The sequence below is a fragment of the Macrotis lagotis genome, chromosome 4 (assembly GCF_037893015.1).
Source record: "Macrotis lagotis isolate mMagLag1 chromosome 4, bilby.v1.9.chrom.fasta, whole genome shotgun sequence".
Taxonomy (NCBI): Eukaryota; Metazoa; Chordata; class Mammalia; order Peramelemorphia; family Peramelidae; genus Macrotis; species Macrotis lagotis.
In genome coordinates, this window is record NC_133661.1 from 130,201,657 (window position 1) to 130,218,609 (window position 16,953).

Genomic DNA, 16,953 nt, shown 5'->3' on the forward strand with positions numbered 1-16,953 from the left:
GTTTGTTGGTTGACGTGTGTTCCATGACCTGCTAAGCTAGTTCAAAGATGTCATACTGTTTCCTTTAACCCTAAGCTTAGTAATGTCAACAAACTCTTTATTGTGGTTTTTTTTCCTAGTCCCCTTCTTTTCTTTGAAAAGAGAAAAATCCACTTTGGCATTATCAGCAATGGCCTCTACAGGTTAAATTTAAGATACCATATAGGCCTGACTCTACTGTACCTAGTAAAACAACCAAGTCATACAAGTTAATTCTGGATCTACAGGGATAAACTCCACTTTAGCAGAACACATCTATCCTACAATATAAGTACAACATAATACAATATTTTTATCCTTCAATATAGTATATTTTTAAATCCCCTCCTTAATAAATTTGTCATGTATAGTTTGGATGGATAAAGTTTTGCTTTCTGGAAGAATTAATTATATTAGTTGAAACAAAGATGGTCCCCAAGGTCAGACAATGTAAACCTCATACTTCTAAGTGTCTATATTGAGATTTCTGAGCTCTGAAGAGTGTCCTCAAAAAGAACTGTCAGATATTTCTCACACTGTGAACTTCCCCACTACATATATGTCTCCTAGGTTTCTATTTTTGTTTGCCAGAAGCTTTCCTCCTAAATGAGATTATTCCTTCTCTATTCCCAAATAATTAGCTCCAATTTTACATAAAATTTCTAACTTTCCTTCAATTTGGTTTCTCCCATCAGCAAATGGTAAAGCTTCTACTCAAACAGATGTCTCTGTCCAATCAGAAAGATACATTTCAAATAGATAATTTATTCCCTTACAGCTAACTCACATATAATGCTTTACTAAAAGAGCACTTCAGAACCTATTTCTAATGAATTTATATCCCAACCAGAACAAAACATTTAAAAAGAAAATTTAATAAGGCTTTTAAACACATTAAATATATTTTCATGAATAGCAATCAATGATGAAACTCTATGGTTAATTATATAATATTGGTAAAGTGCTTTTAGCCCTCAATATTCTTTTTTTTGTAGAATAGGATACTGGATTTGCTTAACCTCCAAGGATTCTTCTAAGTCCTTAAATTCTACGAATCCATAACACCTAGAATATTAGTTTCCTAATTGTCTCCTGATTAGCCACTTTCTCTAAACCACTTTTTATGTTGCTAAAACATTATTTTCATCAAGTCACCCTTCAAGTGAAAATCTTCACTACCTTCCCATTACCTATATAATTAGCCCAAATACCTCTGTCTTAAATTTAAAATGCTTCAGGATCCAGTTCATCTTTTTCCATTTTTGTCATCTATGATTCCTTCAGTCAGCCAAACCAAATCTTTGCACTATTCCATACCCCCACCATGATTATTCACTTTGCTACATTGTGCCTTTTACTTACAATATTCTAGCTCCCTTTCCTCATATAAATACTGCTCAAAAGCATTTCTGATTTACGTAAGATTCCCTCTGGCTTACTTTTCATGGGGAGTGTCTATACAATTCAATCTTATTTTTCACAAGTGACAACACTCACTCTTCCCACCCCGAATTTCAAGAATCTAACAGTAGAAAAAAACATGGACATTTTACCTTGCCCTGCCTAGACCTGGCTAGCTTCTGCCCATTTCTACAAGACTATATGATCAGCATTTAGCCTTAACAATATTGTCACACCATCTAGTGGTGAAAGATCACTTTACTTTGGCAATAATCATATATAGACAAATGGGAAAAGGAAGGGAGAGGAATTCTGCTCATTTTTTAAACAGAAATATAACAGCAAAGGAGGGACTATTTAACTAACAATATCTTTACAATGCTATTTAATTGTTCAACATATGTATTTCTGGCACTTCCAAAGATAAGCCCTGGTAGAGCTTAGATATACTAATATATTCTATTATTAATTATTCTATTATATTTATACAAATTTATATTAATGTATTCTAATACATTTTGGTATTATATATATATATATATGTGTGTGTGTGTGTGTGTGTGTGTGTGTGTGTGTATATATATATACACACATATATATAAAACCTTTTCTCTTTATGTAGTACTCAATTTACTCCTGTGGAATTCAATTTAGTTAAATTTGAGTCATGTGTATAGATAATATAAAATGATCAATAATAATTTTATATATTATACAATGATTATTTCAAAAATAATTATATGAATTATTTTTTTTATGAAATGAAAAGCACTTGTTACAATTCTACAGATATGAAATTTAAAATACTGTATTTTACTTACATATAATGGAGCTTGCTGTGGATTAAGTTTCATGACCCAGAACACTGAAATAGATAACAAAAACAGTAAATTAGAATAAAATGACTTTTATTCAAAAAAGAATACTAAAACAAATACAAATGAATGGAATCAAATTTAAAACCATGGATCTGAGCAGGGAGGAAGGGGTAATACTTTTTTCTTACAAACTGATAAACTTAGAAAAAGACTGGTACAATGAAAGAAAAGGGCAAACAAACGAAAAAGAACAAAACTCTTAACTGCAGGAAGTTCATCTACTGGGGAGATGAGACATGAAATAACCAGTACACAAGTTAAGTAAATATAACACAAGAGGAGAAGTAAAAGGGACAAAGAACAAACATCTAAGTGCTATTGGAAAACACATTTGTAAAAAGAGAATAATTGGGCTAGATGATCCCTCCTTCCAGTTCAAACCCAAGGATCCCAAGATTCTCTTTGTTAGAAAGGACTTAGGGTTGTCAGAAGCAAAGATGGTGCGAATTGGGAACAAGACTTACTGTACTATATTGTAGAATACCAAATGTCTGGGTTTTGAACAATATTAATTAGGGTATGTCTCTAAATACTCTTCAGAGTACTTCATAGACATGTAAATTTAATGCTTTTTTAGCTGATGAGCAAGTTCTTTTGAGATTTTAAATGTGCAAAATACCCACTGAGGCTAGGATTTGGATTTCTCACTAGGAAAAAGACTGAAAAAATTTTCAAGTATTAGATGGCATAATCTTTCAGAGAAGAAGGGATTTATCTGAGTATTAAGTATCAGAAGCAATTTGTATGATTTACCTAATTGAAGGCATTAAAAGAGAAGCAGAGTAGAGAACTCACATAGAAAGCAGGAAGACAAGTGTCTATCGCATCTATCGAAATAGTAGATGTGTAATCATAAGCAAGTCAGTTAACCTCTGTCTGAGTTTCCTCATTTCTATAATGGGGATAACAACATACATATATTTCTTCCCTCAGAGGTTTGTGAGAAAAGCACTTCTAAAACTTTCAGGTATTAAGTGAGTTGACATTACTATGCACTCAATCCTGTCAAATGGGACTAGTTGCTATTCTATCATTTTAAGTTTCCCCTCCCACTTTTTCCTTCAACTATTAGCCTTGTTGAAATTCTCTTCATTCAGGGCTCAGCTCAGGTACCACCTTTTCCAAGAAGTCTTTCCAGATCCCATTCAAGCGAAATAGCGGTCTCTGTCCTCAAATTTCCTTAGGTATTTTTCTTTACCACACTTATTTGTATGCCAGTTGTAGGATCTCTGAGCTCCCTAATGATAACGTGCACTCTCCTGGAGAGTCTTCTTGAGGCTGAGCCTCGTCCCTTATAATAAAAGTCGCTATTTCCAGTGCTCTCTCTCACTCTGCTTTATCTTTTCCCAGTGAACAACTTCATCCATCTAATCTTCCAATTCTTTTGTAGTTGATATGCTATTTATTACTTGTTGCATCCTTATTACAAAACTACGCTTAAAATAAAGCAGCTCGTAGCACAAAGGAGAAAAAGCTAGTCTTGCTCTCATGAAGACAATTTCAAATGCAACTTCTAACATTTATTGGCTGCATGACTCTAGGCAAGTCATTTAACCTAAATCAGACCCAGTTTCTTCTCAATTCCTCTGTTTCTCAGGGTTATTCTCAGAATGAGGATGAGATAATATTTGTAAAACACATTGCATACCCTAACGCACTATATAAATGCTAGTATTGTTATTAAACTTAGATGAAATAAAGTGAAAAAAATTCAGATGCAGGCTACAAGTTTAGAGCATTGGTGTACTGGCTATCAATTAAAACAAAAATTTTTCTATCTTTGTTTCTATTTTTCTAAAAATAGAAAAAAATCTTGAGTGTTTCCCCTAGCCACCAAGCACTTGTTTGATTTTAAAGTAAAATCTATCATGCCTTTTGGTTTTTTAATCAGCTTTTGAAGTCCTGTTCAGACTTGCCAGGGCTACATGGATGAAAGAACACGGAACTTTATGGGGGGGGGGGGGGAAATTACTTCAACTATTTAAGCATTCACATTGTCACAGCAGGAGAAATCTGTGAAGATGCCCAAAGGAATAAACATGTTTATAATATTTAAGATTAAAGAGAGTTCATGAGTAAGATTACAGTGCATGGGCTCACCTGGTTAGATGAAGTCATACTACCTGTCTGTCTTAATAGTCACAAGATAACTTAGTTGAAAGAATTAGATATTAAATACAATTTAAGAGCTTATTAATTTTATCAAAACTCAATAGATAAGAACCAACTTCTTGTGGATAAAATAAAATCTCACAGTCAAAAGGACAGCACAATCTTAAGCTGGTTTTTCTATCAATGAAGATGAGTAAAATGGTTATAAAGTAAAAAAAAAATAACGAACACATAAAACTTCTAAAACTGTGAATTGTTTTTTCTCTTCTTCCTGGTTATAAAATCAAACATAATACCTGATAATAGAACCAAATCCACCAACTTCCCTATCCTCCTCCTCCTAAAACAATATGATACATCACAGGTCTTTAGAAGCTTTCTAAAATAGTCCTTAGGTCTAAAAGAAGCTGAAGGACAAGGGTAACTCAAACACTGCTGATGTAGAACTAGAAATCCTATTGCACAAATAAACCTGGGTCATTAATAACTGAGTCATAAAAGAAAACAATTATAAGCAATAATTGTTTGTCTTTTAAAGAGCTATAACTAAAAAGCCCACACCAAGTGCTTTTAACTTATTTTTGCTAACTAGGTGATAAACTTGCTCCTGAGGTGCAGAATGGAAAGACAATCAGTTCAAATTCAGGGTCTGGTGTCAACACCTGGATTGTCCCCATCCCATTTGCAGCTCCCATAAAAAATAAGCAACTGAAGTCAGAGCATAAGTAATTCAGACCTATGAAAATAAACCTTAACCCCAGGAAACTTAGTTATTTTCAAGTTATTAACTAATCTCATTAAAGATGCTAAAACCCTAAGTCTTGAAGTTAGGTCTTAAGTCCTTCCATAATTCTGTAGTATATTCAGTTCTTTCCATCACTGAATGACTTTGAATAAATCATAAGCATGCTGGAACTATTTTTTCTATATTTTTCCCTTAGTATAAAATAATACATTTCTCTCTCCTCCCTCCCCTCCACACACCCCCCATAAATTTCTGAATTTTTCCTCTTTATAAAATAAAGCTACAGTAACACATAATACAAAGGCACTACACAAAGACAACTTAGTATTTTTGAAAGGTATGAGAAAAGGAAATAAAGTTCAAGGCATAAAAACTAAGATGTTTTACCAAAATCTATTGCTCATTAACTATATACTGAAATAAGTGCATCTAAAAAGCTTAAGGAGAAAATAGCTATTATAATAAACTAAATGAATTTTATTTAATCTGTTATTCTGATAATGAACACCCACATTAGTAAATGTGCTATTTTATAATGATAATACATTTAATTTTGTTCTGATCCAGAATATGAGTTCAAAAGGAAAGAGTTAACCTGTAGTTTTCCAGCATTCATTTCAATCAGATGAAAACTATGCCTCAAGGCCAATTCAAAGGTAAGATTTTTTTTTTAATTTTCTTTAATCAAAAAATTTTAATTTGATTTCAAATGTAAATATTAAGTAAAATTTTTATGTTTTCTACCAAATGGAAAATGAGAAAGACTCTTAATAAAGTGGGGAGTGTGCAGTTGAAAACTGAAGGCTAAGCTATTTCTAGCATCCTGGTTTTTTGCTTTGAGCTTTGCTCTGCATTAGTTTGCAAAGCAAGCATCATGTATCAGATGTGTGTGCAAGCAATCTAAGAGATAGTTGTATCTGGATTCCTAAACAGAAAAGAAACATGGGGGAAGGTATGTAAGTAAGACCTTAGAAAGTCTGTCAAGTAGAAAAATGAATAGACACATAGCTGTTTGGCCCACAGACCACAGAACTTGGGTAGATACAATTAAATAAAAACTGAAGTAATGCAAATTTAAGACAATATAAAGAAAAACTTATTAAATTATAGTGATGCAAAAATAGACTGGTTGACATACCAAGGTAGAGGTTTCCCTCTCACCAAAGGTCTTCAAGAGTCTTGATGGTCACTTGCCAGGTAGAAGAAAAAGGAGATTATTATTCAAGAGTGAAAGTAGATGGTCTCTGAAAAATACCTCAACAGTGGTCTTAAGAGGCAGTACAGCACAAAGGCTGATTTTTCTACTTCATTCTTGAAGAAAACCAGGACATCAGGGGAGAGGATGCCATAACAAGCACATGAACTGGATTTGAATGAGGGGGGCTGTGCTAAGTCACCAGTCTCACTTTCTCCTCCAGAGCCATTGGGGTACAGTGGTCAGATATAAATCAGGATGCCTGGAGATTCTCTAGATGCCAGGCAATCAGGTTAAGTGACTTGTTCAAGGTGTGTCTGTCTGTCTCTGTGTGTGTGTGTGTCTCTCTCTCTCTCTCTCTCTCTCTCTCTCTCTCACACACACACACACACACACACACACACACACACACACACACACACACGGCTAGTTAGAGTCAAGTATCTTGAGGTCACATTTGAACTCAAGTTCTCCCCACTTCAGGACTGGTGCTCTATCCACTGCACCACCTACTTGCCTAAAAAGGAAATAATGGATTGAATCTAAAGTGTAAAGATAAAAGAGTTAAAAAACCTTCTCTGCTATTCTCCATGTTACCTGGAAAGTCACTCAGTCTCCCAAAGTTTTAATTTGCTTACCTGGGAAAACAACAACAATAAGAAGAATGGAACAGAACTGAAGGAATTATGGGGACTAGATGACTCCTGCTAACCCATACATACCCATAATTCCTTCAATTCTATCCTTCTAGTAAGGGGGGGGGGGGGGGTAAGTTTCCATTGGACCAACAATATTTCTCAAATGAGCAAATTATAATTTTAAAGATCTGAAAATAAAACTTAGTACAGCTATAGTTCTCTGCTATGAGAAGCATTATAACTAGGAGAGTAGAAAAGTTTTAGAAATTTGGGAAGGGATTTGTCAGTTTTCTTATGTTTAGAATACCCATATTTTGTAGAACACAGAGGCTATTATTCAGGAATGACTGCTTATAATTATAATGAAAGGCTATTCCACAAATCTTAGATGCAGGAAGTGGGGGTGGGAGAAGCAAAAACGTTTACCATCTCATTACTTTAACTTGAGTCCATATCCTAAAGAAGCCTCCTTTCACAGGTGCTCTTTTGTGAATGAAATCTCCCTAGGGAAGAGACTGGGAAATCATATGGTTCAACACAGTATTAAGTAACTGTGCTGTAAGCTTTCCTGAAAATATTAGCTTGATGACCTAAGACCAATTGCTAGGGAACAGGTGTCCCCATCTTACAAACTACCACCTCCACTGATATGTTTTTGTCATTCACAGCAGGAAGACCCACAACTGAACAGACCTGGAGAAAGAATTATTAGCCACCCAGCTGGTTAAAAGGAGATCCAGAGTGCTGATCGGTTGAGGATAACTTGCACAAGAAAAAGGGACAGCTGTTCCCATTTCTAACAAAAATAAATAGATAGTAACTCAGCCTTCAGGGTACTTGTGAAAGTAAGGGGGGAGGAAGTGCTACTCAAACTACTAGTCAGTCTAAATCAAGGCTATAAATGACAGAAAAATCTTACTGTCAAGAAAAGGGCAAAAGTTCCTAATAATTATCATGGTCTTTTTGGTTTGAGGCAAGCATTAAGGAATTCATGTAAGGAAAATGCATAGTCTAAGCAGTTGCATCTCATGAGGAACCTGGGGTGTTAGTCATAGACAAGAGGTATCTGGGGGTGGCAGTCTGGACACTGAAAGAAAAAAATTAGATATTACATAGAAAGAGAAATGAGATATTTCCTAAGAAGTTATTGATAGAAATGTGTTATGCAGGTATAAGGTAATTAAAACATATTTAAGGATAATTAGATTTATTAAACAATTCCAGTATTTTGGGCCTACTGTGACCCGGGATCTCTGTTTGGTGCTTGGGGGGGGGGGGGGAGTACAAAGATAGAAAAGAAACAGTCCCTGCATTGGCAGGGAAGAGATCAACATATGTTTGTATTTATAAGTGTATAAATGTATTAAATAAATAAAGGAGGGAGGGGCACTAGCATGGGGACAGGAAGAACATCTGGAAAGACTTCCTGCAGAAAATGAAGCTTGAGCTGAACTTTGAAGTAAACCGAGAAGACTGATGACCTGTGCAAAGGTCTGTTCAGAGACAGAAGAGAGCCACGTGTAAAAATCATTAAGAAAGCCTGGGTGACTGTCAAATCATTGCCTGCTCTTGCACAGGGCTCAGAAACAGGCATCTAACTCCTTCAGTAGTGAATGTGCAGCACCAAATTAAAATAACAAAGTGTACAGAGCTAGAGGAAGTAGGACCTGAAAGTTCAAGGGACTGAGCATTTCCAGACCAACACAAGTCTTGTGAGGTACAAAAAGAGTCAGCTACAACATCTATTTCCTCCCAAGAAGCAACAGAGTAAATTCAACATGTTAGAACTCATTCACAATGAACTAGTTGAATAAAGAAGATTCTACATTTGGTATGGTAGAAAAAGTCCTGGCTCGGGATTCTGAAGACCTGAGTGCAAATCCTGATTCTGATGCTATCTATATTTTATTATAGGCAGTTAAGTGGCATAATAGAGTCAGGAAGACCTAGGTTCAAACCCAGTCTTAGGTACTTTCTAAGTAACCATGGGCAAGTCCTTTAACCTGCCTGCTTTATTTCCTCAACTGTAAAAAGTGGATAATAACAGCATGTACCTCAAAGGAGTCCTTGTAATGATCAACTTAATAATTAATATAATAAAGATAAATAATTAAATAATAATAGAGCACCTAATAAATGCTTTCCCTTTCCTGCTCTTCAGCTATATAACCTTGATAAAGTCAGTGAACCTCCCTGAGTCTCAATTTCCTCATTTATTAAACTAGGAGATTGAGACTTCTGAGCTCCCTTCTATCTCTAAATCTCTGATCCAAAGATCTATTTCACATCACATCAAGATCTACTCACAAAAACCATTGCCCTCCAGTGTTTTTCTCTAGAGAGGAAGAATTCAAAAAGGAATGTTACAGTTTTACTATTTTCTTGCTGTTATTGTTTAAGTCATTTTTCAATCACGTACAATAAAACCCCTTTGGGGTTTTGTTGGCAAAGATACTGGAATGAGTTGCCATTACATTCTCTAGCTCCTATTACAGATGAAAAAATTGAAGCAAACAGAGTTAAGTGACTTGACCTGGGTCACATAGTTAGTAATTATCTCAAGCCAGATTTGAATTGAGGAAGGTGAATCTTTCTCATTTCAGAACCAGCACTCTAACCACTGTGCAACCTTTTATTTTTGCCTCAAGGCTATTCAAATATTCAATTTTACAAAACATTTTCTAAGTATTTACTATGGGGTAAGGCACTGTACCAAGTCCTAGGGTTACAAAGCTAAAAGAAAAATGAAAACAGCCCTCAGGGCTCATGGAGTACAGTGGCTCTGATGATTCAATATAGTAAACTACTAAGGAGGTTAAACTGAAAAGGCCAGTTCTGAGACTGGCTACAGTCATTCCAGCCAGCCCAGGAAAGAAGGCAAACAAGTCTCTGATGAAAAGGGATGAGACTACATGGAGTGTAGAATAAATCGATACATCTCAAATAAGTCATCCTACTGATTTAAAATGAATAGCACTATCATTGCTAGTTTACAGATAAGAAGGGTAGGTGTATGATTTTTCTGCAGGAATAATGCTATGAAGTATCAAATTCAAAATCTTTCGACTCAGCATTTTCTTCTAAACATTCTTTCTTCTCATTATTGTTATTTTCCCTCTCTCACCTCTTTCTATTTTTCCCCAGTAGGGAAAGGATGGCTGCACATTCCTCTCCACCTTTCAGCTTCAGTTTCTTCCGGAACTTTCTTCAGTCCCTGGAGCCTCCTCAACCTGGATCATCCAATTCTCCCATAAGGCTAGCTCACTCTGGAACATCACCCTGCCAAGTTGAAATCCCTCTCCCATTGGTGAGTTTTACCTCTGTCTCCATTTTAGGGAAGCACCAAGGCTGGCCAGCCCTCATTCCTGTCCAGTTCTGGGTCTCTGCCTTTCCTGATTTTAACACCATGACCCAAGTCTCCTACTCCTTTTTCAGCTCCTATTGGTGTGTTGTCTTCCCCCCTAAGAAATGTAAGCTCTTGAGAGCAAGTACTCCAGAGCACTTAAAAACAAAGGCCTAGTACAGAACAAGGATTTAAGAAATGCTTATTGCACACTTTGGGGGAGGGACAGGGTGAAAGGAGAGAGAGAAGAGAATTAATGGGGGAGGGGGAAATAGGATGGAGGAAAATACAGCCAGCAATAACAACTGTGGGGGAAAAAATAAATTGAAGCAATTTTCCATCCCAAACACAGAGTTGATGGGGGTCTGAATACATACTGAAGCACACTTTTTATTTCACTCTCTCACTTTATTTTTCTTGAAGTTTTGTTTCATTGTGGGGGAGAGGGAATGTTTACTTTTACAACAGGACTATTGTAGTAATGTTTTCATTGCTACACATTTTTAAACCTACACCAAGTACCATATTTCCCCATGTATAAGACACCTTTTTTCAAAAAATTTGGGGTCTAAAAACTAGGAATGTCTTATACAGTGGTTGTAGATTTTTTACTTGCATTTCCTACTTTTTTGAGTTTGTTTTTATGCTTATTGTTTCCCATTTGTGGGAAATTTGCCACCTTCTGCCAAAAAATGGCACAGAAAAGATCTTCTCCCAGTGCTGAATTCAAGTTCAAAGTGATATAGTTTGCAAAAATGAATGGAAATCATGCTACTGAACCTAAGTTTGGTCCTCCTCCAAATGAGGAAACAATTTCAGACTGGCTACAGGAAGAAGAAACCCTACTGAAAATACCATGGCAGAAAAAGGCTATGAGAGGCAAATCAGTCAAAGGGCATGAGCTAGAGAGGGAATTGAAGGAATGCATTGTAGAGCAAAGGGCCACTGGAATTCCTGTGTCCATAAAGATGGTTCAGCAGGAGCAAGAAAAATTGTTGACAAAAAAAGAAGAAACTGATTTCAAAGAAGGACACACAGGTTCATGAAATGGAATGGACTAAGCATTCGTCCATGCACTAGACTTGCCCAGGCAGTGCCTGTGGTCAACCACAGACTAAGCACAGGCAGGAGAGCAGGTAGAGCCTCTCTCATGTAGAAGATGTAACTTAATTTGGGGGATTGAAATTTGAAAAATAAAATCACATAAAGTTACAGAACTCAAGTTTCATTCACTATAAAATTCATACAACTCCTCATCACTGTGAATAATTTTATGTAATAACATTTTTTTCAAATTTCAGGCCCCCAAATTAAAGTGTATCTTCTACATAGGGAAATACGATAACTTGCTTTCTCAGTGGAAGAGGGGGGTAAAAGAGAGGGAGAGAATTTGTTTGCTTTTGCAGGTGTGGGGGGGGATTAAAAATAAAATAAATAAAATAAAATAAAATAGAAAGACATGCTGATTGCTTTCCCTTGCACACATAGAATTAGAAAGGATAGATTCCAATTATGACTCCCAATTGGTGGTTTTAGTCATCATTTGACATTTTAACTATAGAACAGAGATTCTCAGGATCTAACAGGTAAGACCCAACTCTGCAAATAATTACTTTTTTTCAGAGATCTATTATAAAGAGATAATTTGTCCCAGCCAAACAATTCTATCCCAAAGATTCATTAAAATGGATCAAATGGGTATTTTATTTCCTTCATAATGTATTTCCAAGTCCTAATCAAAGCCTCATTACCCAATAAATTCATCAGTGGATTTGTGGTGCTGACATTAAAAACTCCCTACACTTCTTTGTGAAGATGTTATGTCTCCTTCTCTTCCTACCCAAGGTTCTTTGAGAACATGGACTATTTAATTTTTTCTCTATCTTCAGTACCTCAAATAGGCAAATGGTGGATAGTTAATAAATGTTGGTCTAATTGAGTCAAGTTATTTGTCCTTCATTCTCGAAAAGTACCCTAACATCAGGAAGGGTGATGCCACAACTAGAATTAAATGAGAGAAAAAGATGAACAAGACAGCTAAAGAGAATTTCTTAACTTGGGATCTTATAACTTTGCTTTCCAAAAAAATATTTAAGATAACTTTTTCAATCCAATTGGTCTCCTTTATAAAAATGTTGTATTTTAAGTATTTAAAAAATATTTTGAAAAGTGGTTCATAGGATTCACTAAATTGGTTCCAAGATTCTGGTTCCAAGACACGAAAAAAAAAAAAAAAGATTAAGTACCCTTGATTTAATAGGTGAAATAAGATGTAAAGACAAAAGACTACAATACAAAGCAGAGATAAATCTGGTCTACACAAGCCATACTCTAAATTCTACTTAAAGCAATATGGGCCTTATCCTCACCCACCCCCAAATGCTACTACTGAATAAGGAGATGATCTTTTACATTCCAGAAACTGCTGCCTTTTAAGAAGAGTTAGTAACCTCTGATGTTTATCAGATACATAAAAGCGCTTCAAGAACAGCTGAGTTGTATGTAATAGGCTTCAAACACATGACACAACTTGTTAAGTGTTATTCTGGGAGAGGGTTAATGTTGAACATAATTATGGACCAAATCTTGATTTTCAGACCCAATTTTGGCCAAGAGACCAAAAGTCACATATCCAAAGAGTAGTCAAATAAAGAAAATGAAAAAACAGTTCTCAAAAGAATTGTAAATGATTGCTAACTACATGAAAGAATGTTCCAAGTCACTAAAAATAAGAAAAATACAAATCAAAAATAACTAGGGAGTTTCACCTCACACCCAGCAAAATGGCAAAGGTAACAAAGGAATTGGGGGCGAGGGAATATGAGGGGAATAGTCAATGTTGGAGATTTCAAGAAAACCAAACTTTAAAGAATTGGTGATGGAGCTGAACTGACATAATTATTCAAGAAAGCATATACATATATATATATATATATATATACATACATATACACACACACACATCTATATGTACAACATATGCACATATAGATGTGTATATAAATGCCCATATCTTATGATCTAGAAATTGCTAGAAAATTCACTGATTGGTATATACCCCAAAGAGGTCACAAAAAGAAAAGTTCAATAAACACATTTTTATAGTTGCTCTTGTGTGTTTTAGCAAAAAAAAAAATGCAAACAAAATATTCATTGACATCTTATACACACATATATATATGTAATATATAAATAGATGGATTTTGCTGATTTTTTCTTTATTTTTTTTTATTCACACCTAAAAACCAATGAAATGGCGAGGAGTAATCTCATGAACTTCAGAACTATCAAATCTTGTCATTTCTATCTCCACAACATTCGTTCTCAGAGATCCTCAGAGAGAACTCTGCCCACACACAGCCATTACCTTATTTTGCATTCTGGGAACATCCTCCTATTATCCACAATAGTCTCCTATTTGAAATCATTGAACCAAATTTCTCCATTTAAATCCATCACCTGTATGATCAAAAATTAATTTCTTTTGAGGATTTTTAAACCTCTTCGTGGCTCAGTCATACTAACTTACTTGCCACTGCTCAAACTTGATATTACCTCTCATTTTCTGTGTCTTTGCACTGGCTATGAGACCTGGATTTCATCCTTTCTTTTCACGTGCCTTCTAAAATCTCAGGTTTACTTCAACTGACTTCAAGAACCATATTCTATAGGAAGTCTTTCCTGATCTTACAGTGTCCTGTCCTTCTAAAACTACACTTTGTGTTCACTGTGTGTATATGTATACAAACATATAGAAATATACACACATATGTATGTGTACATATAACTGGGGCAGTGGACTGAGCAATCAGGAGGACCTGAGTTCAAATTCAGACTCTGACACTTGAACTTTACTAACCCTTGCCTTCAGGGCCACCTCCAATTGTCCTGAGACATATCTGGTCACTGAACCCAGATGACTCTGGAAAAGAAAGTGGGACTAGCACAATACCTCCCCCCCCACACTCAAATCCAATTCAAGTGCTTGACAGGACATCACCTTCCCAAGTCATGGTCTTCTAGGAGAATAGAAAGACAAACAACAGCAACAACATCTTACTCATTATCTCCCTTATCAGAATGCAACTCCTTTGGGGCATGGTACAAATTAACTCTTGTCTTTATATTATCATCACTCTATATACAGGTGTTGCTTAAATACTTGCTGATTAACTGAACTGTAAAATAAGGGAGTCTGGACTATAACTATGCTTCTAACAATGTTCTTTTGATGGTCTATTACTTTGTATTTATGGCAAGACTGTATATGTCTTTTTTATTTCTCCCTCCCACTTCCAAAATTCACAATATCTGTGGCCATGCAGGCATATCTAACTGACCAAACAAAGAGAGCCACAGGATAGATAAAATAGCCACATCATGAAACCAGGAAGCTAAAGTAGAGGAAAGTCAGTTTTCATGACTCTTTTTCTTTGCAAAGTGGATAAGCACAAAAACTGCCACAAAGTCAATGATTCTTTATACATTTTATTCAGCATGAAGCTACAAAGCAAACCAGTTGGAATTTGGTATATTTCATGGAACCTCTGAGAACACCACCTCTGTTTATAGCAAACATCCCAATTACACAGAGTAAAAGAATTCAGGACACTTTTCACTGTTTTCCTCATTCATCCTCTAAATCAGTACTCTAAATTACCACTTGAAACCTCTCAAAGCAGTTCATTTCTCATCTTTCTAATGGATTGAAAAGTAATACAGTATATTAGAGCTATCTGTATTTTTGTCTCACCTCAAATGGACCACAAGTGGACCTATTTATGGCAGGGACCATGACTTACCAAGTTGATCAAATAAGTCCATCTTTAGCAGTAGTGTTTACTAGGGCTGTGCTAGGTACTAGAGAAACACAGAAGAAAGTCAAAGTCCCTATTTTCAAGAAGACTACATTATCTCTGGGGAGACTTTTACTGATTTTTTTTATGGTTTTTTTTTTCTTGCAAGGCAAATGGGGTTAAGTGGCTTGCCCAAGGCCACACAGCTAGGTAATTATTAAGTGCCACTGCACCACCTAGCCGCCCCCCTTTTACTGATTTTTACAAGCTATTTATAAAGAAACAAAATAACTGGGAAGAGAAGGAGGCATGGCAGGGGGAGTGTTAAGGGAAGGGAGGAGATACTTATGGGTGGCATGGTAAAGAAAAAATCAGAGAGTCGGGAGGAAGCTTGGAGAGGAATGAGGGTGTGAATTTGATTTGCTTGGCCACTTCTTTAAAAATGGCAGTTTGGGATTTCCAGGGTGGAGCCAAGATGGAGAAGTGAAGCAAACATGCTCCTAGAACCTTCCCCTACCCAAGCTAAATAAAGGCTCTGCATAGGCACTAAAGCTATAGATTCCACCAAGAAAAACAGAAGATTCAAAGAAGTTTTCAACTGTAGACATCATGGAGGATCTTCAGTGAAGGTGTCTCTTTGAGGGGAAGGCAAAGCCAGCAGAAGGCTTTTTAACCACAGTGAAATACAGGTCCCAACAGCTTAAAACTGCAGAGGTCCCAGCAGCTAAATAGCAAGCCAGCAGGGAGGAACCCCAACCCCAAACAAAGTCTGAGCCTAGGAACACCAGGGTAAAAGAAAGGACGGGGTCAAGAACAAATGAACCTGGACATAAGGGGGGGGGGGGGGGTGTGTGAAACTCTCTGCAAGAGGGCAGCTAGGTGGCGCAGTGGATAAAGCACTGGCCCTGGATCAGGAGTACCTGGGTTCAAATCCGGTCTCAGACACTTAATAATTGCCTAGCTGTGTGGTCTTGGGCAAGCCACTTAACCCCATTTGCCTTGCAAAAAAAAAAAAAACCTAAAAATAAAACTCTTTGCAAAGACAAGGCCTGGACTGCATAGGCAACATCTTGGCCAACAGCAAGCCAGGGATCAGAGCCCAGCCCTGGCAAAAAAAAAAAAAAAAGCGCTTGGATCTATCTTTACCTCAGGAGCAGAATTAAACACCAAAGACAAGCAAAAAAGCTAAGAGTGCTCACTAAAGAAAACTACTTTACTGACAAAGATGATAACAATGTTACATCTGAAGAAAATAGCAGTAAAAAATTACTCACCAGGGAAGTATCAAAAGTCTATAAATTGGACTCAAATACAAAAACTCAAAGAGTTTTGAAAAGAATTTAAAAAACAAAGAGGAAGAAGAAAAATGGAAAAAAGAAATAAAAGGCAGGAAAATTATGAAAAATTGATAAAAAAAATCAACTACATTAAAAGTAAAAATAACCAACTGGAAAAGGAAACACAAAAGCTAACAGAAGAAAATAAAACCCTAAAAATTAGAACTGAACAAATAGAAAGCAATGAATCTACAAGATTTCGAGATGTCATCAAACAAAATAAAAATGGAAGTTCTGGAAAGAACTAACCATTCATAGGAAAGGGCTTCGGGATATTCCAGGGTGTTCATCCTTCTCAAAACTGCTAACAGAGGCATCTTCCAAGGCAAGATGCTAAACTTAACATTAGCAAAAACAAAGGAGCAGAATAATGGAAAATAATCAACTTCTGGAGAAGTTTTAAAGATATAAATAGTTTCAGGTACTCAAGCAATGGAAAAGGGCTTCAACCAATCACAAGGTAAGTGATTGCAAAATGTCCACACACATG

At 36.0% G+C, this 16,953-nt stretch overlaps 1 protein-coding gene across 1 annotated transcript in view; it reads right to left on the reverse strand.

Moving 5' to 3' along the window:
* LOC141521513 (A-kinase anchor protein 13-like) overlaps positions 1 to 16,953 on the reverse strand; it is a 246,847-nt gene that overhangs the window by 123,412 nt on the left and 106,482 nt on the right. Inside the window, exon 2 of the mRNA XM_074234145.1 lies at positions 2,241 to 2,284. Within this exon, the coding sequence (XP_074090246.1) occupies positions 2,241 to 2,273 (33 nt within the window). The 5' untranslated portion in view covers positions 2,274 to 2,284. The remainder of the gene's footprint in view (positions 1 to 2,240; positions 2,285 to 16,953) is intronic.